Source organism: Nicotiana sylvestris, chromosome 6, assembly GCF_000393655.2.
Source record: "Nicotiana sylvestris chromosome 6, ASM39365v2, whole genome shotgun sequence".
Classification (NCBI taxonomy): Eukaryota; Viridiplantae; Streptophyta; class Magnoliopsida; order Solanales; family Solanaceae; genus Nicotiana; species Nicotiana sylvestris.
The window spans coordinates 209,839,692-209,849,315 of record NC_091062.1 but is presented as its reverse complement, the minus strand read 5'-3'; the positions used below and the strand labels follow the sequence as shown (position 1 = coordinate 209,849,315).

Here is a 9,624-nt window from a genome sequence, read left to right as displayed (position 1 = left end):
GAGTACATTGAATGAAAAAGGACTTACCTGAACTCCACATTTAGCATATAGGAGATATTATAACTCAGATTTGAGTGCTGGAATTGGTGGGAGAATTAAGCTGGAGAGCAAGAGCACATGCAAAATTCTTGAAAGATCAAAGTTACCAAGTAATTTAGCATGTGCCCTGCTTCTCCAGCTTAAATAACCCTCCACCTACACATATTTTCTCAACCATTTGCAGATTCTTCCACCTCTGCTTAAGGCGTTTCGCGAAAAGGATAATTGTTGTACTATGTTGATGGTTAGACTCAAATAGTCATGTAACTAATCCAACTAATTTGGGACTGAGGCGTATTCGCTTGTACAAAGCTTTAGAGAAGAATATTATGCTGGCAATAGACATATATGCAAGTACTTGTATATATAGAGCATTAAGTTGCTTCACGAAAATGGATCCCATAATTAAGAAAATAGGCCAGTGTAGTGTATTTTAATCAAATGCAGAGATAAGGCCAAGCAAAATGAATTTTTTTGCTATGGTGACTGTTGAAGTTGGCAGCCAAAAAGGAAATCCATGAAGCCGAGTAGAGACGCCTGCTATTTTTTAAAGAATAATTTCTCAACCAAAATGCAACCTAAAGAGGGCAAAAGCAGGCCACCCACCCTATTGGCCTATTCAATCTGCAAAATTTTAGCTTGAGAAATACTTCGGAAAAGAAAAAAGAAAAAACAACTGAAGAATACCAAAACAATTATTTGCATCTCAATTAGAGCCGTTAACTCGCTTCTGAATGTCACGCCCCAAAATAAGATGAGACGTTTAACTCTGCATCGAACTAACCAACTAATATAATCATTATACTCAAATCATGCCCACATGCACCATATGATATATTTTCATTTATGAAAGCATTATCATTTTACTGAAAATGTAAACGATGCAACAAAAGACTAATTATGAAATTCTTTGGACCAATTTAGACGATTTTTGCTGTAGTCTTACCCTTTGTCTAAAATAGTTGTGCTGAGAAATACGCTTTGATGATTCATGATTGAACAAGTACTGAGCTTGATATCTATCAGCAATCTTTATTTACTTTTTGAACTGAGAATTGTTTAAAGGAGAATTCTGGAAAAGATAAAGGAAGTCTATAAGAAAATTTCAAAATAAAAAGAACTATAGGCAATAATCACAAGAATTTGTAAATTTCAACGTGAAGGTACAACATCTTATAAGTGTGAGTGTGGTGCGAATAAAAGTATAAAATTTTATGATCATAAACTCAAGTGGCTTGGGAATTAGTAACAAGTTCGAGTAAGTATAAAATTTTAGAAGCATATCAGACGAGTATGTTTTGCTTATTCACATTCTGAATCTCTAATCAAGATCTTGATAAATAATCATAAAAGCTTTAGATTAAATTGAGAAGTGTTTGAAAAGTATTACAAGTCAGCCCTCTCTATAGCAACATCCTTATATAACAGCACTTTACTATAAAAGTCAAGTTTTTTCGGAACCAAATATCATATTTTGTTATAATATACTTCATCCGTTCACTTTTACTTGTCACATTTTGACTTTTTATGTCCCTTAAAAAATAATAAATGAAGTGCATTATTTATCATAATACCTATATTAATTTATGCATATTTTTAATGATTTTGAGAAAATAATTTGAAATGAGTAATTAATGTTGTGGGTATAACATGAAAAAGGAAATTGTCTTCTCTTGATATGCTAAAAGTTACAAGTAAAAGTGAAAATCTATTTTTAGAATACTGGATAAATAAAAGTGATCGGAGGGAGTATGTTCTCTATAACAGCATTTCGCCATAACATCCAAATATCTAGAACAAACGAGGTTGTTATAGAAAGGTCTGATTGTAGTAGATAACAAATAATCTTTTGGACATACCTAGGGGTGTTCATAAAAATCCGAAAACCCGAACCAAACCGACCAAAAAAATCGATACTTTTTGTTTTGGTTTTGAAATTTAAAGACCGATCAAATTTGGTTTGGTTTTAATAAAAAAAAACCGAACCAAACCGAATATAGGAGTAGCTGTTTTAAATTTATTATTACACCTATATATATGTATACTTTTATACAAAGTTCAAATTTTTTATAGTAAATGTTAATCATTTGCACTTTTAGTATAATTCTTTACCTTTACATTCTAGTTTGATTGGTAGTTTTCTTTTGTTAAGTGTAAGAATCTATTTCATGTTAAAAATAATATATTTTTAATTGAGTCCTTAAATTATTCATCACTATTTGATTCAATTATCATCAATATATCTTGGTAAATAATAGATTTCTCAAAGGGTAATTGATTTGATAATGTTACGTTGAAAATGTGGTCGCCGAAATATGTGTTTGGTAGTGTATGTCTTATATTTAAGAAAAAACTACAAATAACTTAAATAACCGAAAAACCGACATAAACCGAATCAAGAAAAAACCGACTTAATTGGTTTGGTTTGGTTGTAATATTTAAAAAATCGACTTACTTAATTTGGTTTCTTTTTAGGAAAAAAACTTATCCAAATCGAACCATGAACATCCCTAGACATAACTTTAAACACAAAAGAGGGGGGAAAACAACAAATCTTTAAACCAAATTCTATTTGTGCAAATATTAATATACAATCAAATTTCTTTATAACATCCTCGTTTGTTCCAGATATTTTTGGATATTATAGCTAATTGTTGTTATAGAGAACATATATTATAACAAAACATGACATTTGGTTCCGAAAAAATTTGATTTTTATAGTAAAGTGCTATTATACATGGATGTTATTATAGAAAGGTCTTACTATAGTCTCGGTCACGAATAATGTTTTTCAATTTCAACTTCAAATACTATTTTTTTTAAACTTATTATTCAAATGGCCTAAGCATTCCATATGAGTCCTATATTAATAATCAGAGTACAAAGAAATAACATTGTGAAATATTTTTCCTGAAATTATGCTGATACCTTATTTCATTTTTTTGTTGTTTACCAAAATTTAATACTCCATTTGAACAAAAGAATTGTAAAATTAGTGGTCGAAATATCACAATTAAAATTAAAATATTAGGACGGAGAAATTTTTTTTTACAAATCCGAAAAGATCAGAATCTTCAATCGTGGTGACGGGTATTTACCCGATTCCCTGAATCCGATCCCATTCATTACAATACAACTATCCCCCAACCATCATTTCGCTGAAATTGATAAGAGTTTACGAGAGGATCAATCAAAATCAAAATCAAAGATCAGGAATTAGAAATACAACAGATCAACAAATAAAGAGTGTGCCGACGTATATGATAGGTAATTTTGATATACGCTGCTAATACGTTCAATTTATTTGTAGGTAATTTGTTTGCCTAAAGTTTTCTCATTCAATTATCGCAGTGCGTTTAGGTCACTTCAATTTTGTCATTTTCACGATGAGATATTTGCGACATTTGCTAGGAAACTGTTTTAATTGGATTGTAATGCAGATTTGATATGTTAGGTTAGATTGCGTAACGGTTTTGATTGTAGATGGCTAGTATGCAAAATTATGTGTTTATACTGAAGTCAGTCTAAGAGCTACTAAATGAAAAAATTATCCTAAAATTGCCCTACTGAGCAATTTATTTTGTGGGAACATGAGCGAAAAGCAGTTACCTCCCATCTGCCCAAGCCTTGGTAGGTAGAGTTACCTGGTACCTGTGCTGGTGTCGTAAGTATTGGTGGAATTAGTCTGAGGTGTGCACAAGTTGGCCCGGACCAGGGGCGAATGTATAGCCTAATTCACGGGGCACGTGAACCCATGGTCTCTTTGCCAAACTAGGTATTTTATGTACATATTTTCTAAAATTGATCTAATATCATCTGCTGGCACCCATGCTCCAAAGAGGCTAAATGGTGCAATTGGTTGAATGTTGAGTTATTTACCTAAAGGAGCAAGTATCAATTTCCATTTAATACTTTCTTTTTTCTCCTTCTTTTAGTGGTGCACCCATGTTATAAAAATCCTAGATCCGCCTCTGGCCCGGACACCTCATTAACAAAAAAGAATGAAATGCACTTGAATAGAGCTGAATGGATACATTGGATGATTCACAGTCGACTCCAGCTGATTGAGACAGTTGATTCATTGAGCTGTCTTAGAGAAAAGTTCAAGCTTAAGGCATTGTCGGAAGAATCTTTTCTTTGAAGAACCTCTAAGAGCTTCAACATTGGATGGACCAAGGGGACCCTCGAAATTGTTTATTGAAATTGGCTACTTGAAATTTGGGAATAATGCATTGAAGTTGATGTTTATTAGGTAAAGTAGTAAACTTTTGCATTGACCAGGCACAATGCATAAGTCAATATCCTCTGTGGGCCTGTGTTATATACAGCAGGAATGAGATGGTACCACTAGAAACTGGTTAAGACTACAGAATGACTAAACCTAAAGATATCTGTAGTCCTAAATTGATTGAAAAACATGTTCTGCCTGCATTATCTTCAGGATTGAATGGCTCTTGTAATTGATGCAATTTTCTGCTATCTTTTCCTCAGTGGATCAAGTTTTCTATTCATGATGTGAAGCTCTACAACTTGAGCACCTGGATTCATTTATTGTACAGCTGCTACTTTTTGCTTCGATTCATTCTTGCACTGAAGAAATTGAATATTTAATAGCGATGTAATAAATCATACATCCTTAATTTTGAATGCTGCACTGGGTGCAAAACGTATGATTTGCGGAGCATTATGCTTATAGTCAAAATTAGATCTCAGGACTATTATTAAACAAGGTAAAAACTTTGGAACTAAAAACTTATTTAATAAAGATACTATGTCTCTCTCACTCACACACACTTAACTAGGGTGAAGCTGAAACAATTAGGAACTTTATGTCCAATAAATCTTGGTCCGAGGTTTGGAATTAGCAGCCAAAAGCATGGACAATTTGTAGTTTCTCTGACTTCAAAATCTGCAAGCTGATTTCTTACCTTTTTGTGGTTGCTTCTAGTTGTGTGCTTGTTTAAGGAAAATGGTGAAGTTGACTATGATTGCTCGTGTAACTGATGGCCTTCCTCTAGCTGAGGGGCTGGATGATAGCCGCGATGTTCCAGATGCAGATTTCTACAAACAGCAAGCCAAGTCCTTATTCAAGAACCTCTCTATGGGCCAGATTGAGGCATCAAGGATGTCCGTCGAAACCGGACCTTATATTTTCCAGTATCCTTTTATTGTTTCCATATAATACTTCTTTCTATTTTCATCGTAGTATTTACATCTCTTCCTAGAGGCTAAATGGAAATTTTTGTAAGTAATTAGTAATAACTTCTTTGTTCAAAAAGATGACTGCAAGGTAAGTAATTCCATACACTTATTGATCTTTTCCAAATAGCTTCACTGGGTTACCTATGCTCAGATTATGATTCCTCTCCATTTTTCTCTCAAGGAAAGAGAGAATTCTGCTAACTTATAACGAGTCATCGTTGCAATTAAATGTGGATACCAGTCTACGGAGGCTTTCAATTTGAAGACAATTTAAGATGCCTATTAGTTTTAATTTTGTAATTTAAGGAGAACTCTATGAGGGCCTCTGCAGTTCTTATTGTTGCAATTTTTGGGGACAAGTAGAATCAGTGTACTCAGAACTAATGAGTATGGGTGTTCCTCCAGCTTAATGCTTTTGATAAGTGAAATATCTTCTTGGATGAAATGTGGTGATAAATATGGATGATGTAATTAATCCAAAAGAACAAAAAGAAAGCTTGATATTAGTTTATGCATATCCATTACTTTGATAGTAGCTTCTCCACTTGATATGCATTTAATATGTCTTATAAGCATTTTATTTCTCATTTTTTCTGGTTTTATGGGGAGCACCAAGGACAAGGTAGGCATAGTCTAGTGAAAACACGCTCCAACTTTAATCATGAGCTTGGAGGTTCGAGTCATTATGGGAGCACAGTGGGAACCGCTACTTGTCTCCTGCAGAATTTGGGGGTTGGGGAGTTATAATACCCATATGAAAATAACAAAATGAGTTATAAATTGGACCAAGTTTATCATTAAAATTATGACTATCTGAATATGAAATCTTGGGGATGATTTGGCATGTTACAATTGTTAATGTGAAACTGTGACTTTCGAAGTGCCCACTCTCGCTACTGCTAATTCATTTGCTCGCTTTCTAAATTGGTACTAGCTTGTTATTTCTGCATCCTTCCAACCCACTTAAAACATAACTTATGGGAATTGTGAATCTACTGTTGTCTTAACCCAAGCTCTCAGTTATATCATTGAAGGGCACGTTTGTTATCTGACTATGTGTGATCGCTCTTATCCAAAGAAACTTGCCTTTCAGTACCTGGAAGACCTTAAGAATGAGTTTGAGCGTGTCAATAGGAGTCAAATTGAAACTGCTGCTAGACCTTATGCCTTTATCAAATTTGGTAAGCAACTTTCCCCAACTCTCTCCTTTTCAGTTTTCCAATTTGCTGTTGTTAATACTGATTTTCTATTCTTCCAATATATAATTTTCCCTATTTTAAAAGATACATTCATACAGAAGACGAAGAAACTGTACCAGGATACCGGAACTCAGCGCAATATTTCGAAGTTGAATGATGAACTTTATGAAGTTCATCAGATAATGACTCGAAATGTACAAGACGTTCTTGGTGTCGGTGAAAAATTGGACCGTAAGTTTCTCAGCTCAACATTTTTTTGAACTCTATATCATTAAAAAGTTTGCAAAACTTCTAGAGCTCATCCAGGCATTTCCTCATTCATCTTCTAGATATCTGCAAAGTTTCTAATTTCCAAAGGACTTTTGTGCTGTCCATTTCTTTGGCAGTTTATTTGCTGTCCTCAATTATTAGTTAATGATAGTTATTTTTGCTTAGTATCTTGTCCAAATTGTGGAATCTGCCACTAACGCTTGTGTTAGGGTAGGCTGCCTACATCACTTCCCTTGGGTGCGGCCCTTCCTCGGACCCTGCGTGAACGCGGGATGCTTCGTGCACCGGGCTGCCAAAGTTGGATATATTCTCAAAGAGGAAATTGTAGAAGTTGGAGATCTCTCTAAATTTCCTACTGCACTTGTGCTTTTTATTTGCGGGAGTGAACTAAATGAAGTGAGGACTTCATGCTCTTAATTGCAAGGTGCTTGTGGCAAGTATGGATTGGTCCTGTGAGTTCTGTCTATTTGCACTAGAACTGTTGGATCAGTCCATTTATTGTTGAAGCTGATCATTTTGTTCTTTGGGATGGTCTAAATCAAGGAGGACTAAAGAAGTGACAAAAGCATAAGATTAGGACACCTGTTCCCATCATTGGATGGGTAATTCTGTCTAATTTGCTATTGCATCTGTTTGATCAGGCCCTATTGATCATCTTTTTCTATAGGTTGTCCAAAAATACTATGAAGCACAAAAGAAGTAAAAGAAAGCTTACAGATTAGGAAACTTGTTAACAACATTATGCCTTCTTCTTATCTAAGCTTATACAAGCTGCTCCTTTTTCTTCATTATTATCTTTTTCTAGATTGATCTGAGAAATTTAATTTTAATGGAATCTGAAGTTTTGGGATTGAGGCATAGTTGATTGAGTGAATTCTGGATTTTAGAGTTGATTTAAAATTTTACATTGAATATTGACACTAAGGCTCTATGTTAGGTGCTTGTTTTCATTTGTTTTTAAAATATTGTGTTATTAACTTCACTTTTTTGTGCTTTTTGCCTTTCAAAATTTGTGTTTATCTGACCTGCTTTTGGAGGATCATGAATCTTTTTTAGATGTATTAGAGTCCTTATTAGAAGAAGAAGGACTAGGAGTGCCTACTTTTTGCTAGGGCACCCTTTTTTGTAATTATGGGTGACTTCACAATTTAGTGAAGTCTTATATCAATATACAATTATGTTACCTTTTTCAAAAAAAAATTGTGTTTACCTGACCTAAGTGTTATAACAGCTGACTTTGGTACTCTGATAAGTTTAACTGTTGATTCCTTTATATTCTCTCCTCATGAGCTCCTTGAAAGGGGTGAATATATGTTCTCTTTCATTTCTTCTATAATAAAATTCCCATGTTTAAGGAGTATGATTGGATAAAATATTTCCCCCTTTTCCTCTCAGAAACCTTGAACTTGTTTGGGTGGGTTATATTCCTGTAGGCAGCATATGATTTACTATGTGAAAGAAGTAAAATAAGCATTCTTTTGTTTGAATGCAAAGTTATAAAATGAAGTGAAAACAAATAAAATGATTGGTTTCATTAGACGTCCTGCTGACTTCTAGAATAGGAGATGAGAGTGTTCCACTATCCCCCCCTCCCCCCCCCCAAAACACACAGACACAACGCAGTGCATGCAGGCATATAAAGATGATCTATCTATTAGATGCTGGTAGCAACTATGCTCTTGTATGCCTCTTTTTGTTGTATGACCGGGAACCATGTGGTACTTGTGAGATGAATTATGATCTTGAAGTCTTTTATGTCCTTACTAATAAAAGTAGATTTTGGCTCTAATCTCGAGACAAGCTATGCTGCTTATTGTCCGAAAATGCTGTAGCATATACCTGTGCAAGATAAAATTAAGTGTTGTGACATTTTGTTGCATTATGAAGATTCCAACCACTACTGACTCATAATTTTGATATAGATCAGCAATTATACTCTAAAACAGTTGTCCTCCTAACTTCACCCTTCTCATGCATTGGCATGTTATGCAACTTATTTACCCCAAAAAAATAAAATGTTATGCAACTTTGCTCATTGTCAGTAACTAGATTGTTTAAACATCAAATTCTGCAGAGGTCAGTCAGATGTCCAGCCGCTTGACATCAGAATCCCGCATATATGCTGATAAGGCGAGAGATTTAAATCGTCAGGTTGGTTTCATTGATTTTCAAGAAGATGCACTTGAACATGAAGTTTGCTGTTCATTCTCTAAAATTCTCTTGTGCACTCACTTTTTTTTTTTTTTTGGGGGGGGGGGGGGGTACATTTATATCGTTTAAAAAGAATAACGCAATATAAGCTGCCTGCTTAAACTATGTAAATCAACATTCTAAAAACTTATATGTTCTGTCACTCTTTTTCTCGTTATGGACATGCATTTAGTCTGATTTCGAACTTGAAATTGCTTTAATCACTCATTCATTTTCTTCATTACTCAAGGCTTTGATTCGGAAATGGGCTCCTGTTGCTGTTGTCATTGGAGTTGTTAGTCTCCTCTTCTGGGTTAAAAATAAGATCTGGTGATGCTGCCAGAAGATGTACAGCTTAGTGGAGATGTTACTTTCACATTGGACAGTGCACAACTGACATAAACACAATGGTGTTTGTTTTTCTGCGCATGGGACAAGTCCAGCAGTTTCAGTTGAAAATGTAAAACAGATGAAGTAAACCATGACGAGCCATGTGGCTGATACTTGAGAAATGATATTGATATGATTATATGAACTGCTCAGCATGTTTTTTCTTATTACTCAACCACAAACTTGCCCTCCAATAGGTTATTGTAACTCTCAAGTGACGACTAGCTATGCTGTAAATTACAGTGGAGGCCTCATAGTCTGCTATTTTGATTTGTTTCGTAGAAATGCATGATCATGATTTCTGAAGATTATAAAGAGGTTCTTTCTATCTCAA

General features: G+C 34.4%; 1 protein-coding gene across 2 annotated transcripts; it reads left to right on the top strand.

Annotated features, from left to right (window-relative positions):
* Positions 1-3,045: 3,045 nt before the first annotated feature.
* Positions 3,046-9,624, top strand: LOC104241516 (25.3 kDa vesicle transport protein SEC22-1-like). Of its 2 annotated transcripts, XM_009796460.2 has the most exons (7): positions 3,081-3,306; positions 3,975-4,291; positions 4,988-5,196; positions 6,262-6,422; positions 6,525-6,671; positions 8,785-8,861; positions 9,151-9,624. In XM_009796460.2, the coding sequence occupies exons 3-7, from the start codon at positions 5,009-5,011 to the stop codon at positions 9,232-9,234; spliced, it is 657 nt and encodes a 218-aa protein (XP_009794762.1). In that variant the 5' UTR covers positions 3,081-3,306; positions 3,975-4,291; positions 4,988-5,008; the 3' UTR covers positions 9,235-9,624. The 2 variants fall into 2 exon arrangements, with proteins under 2 accessions (XP_009794761.1, XP_009794762.1); XM_009796459.2 differs by lacking the exon at positions 3,975-4,291 and having other exon boundaries at positions 3,046-3,306.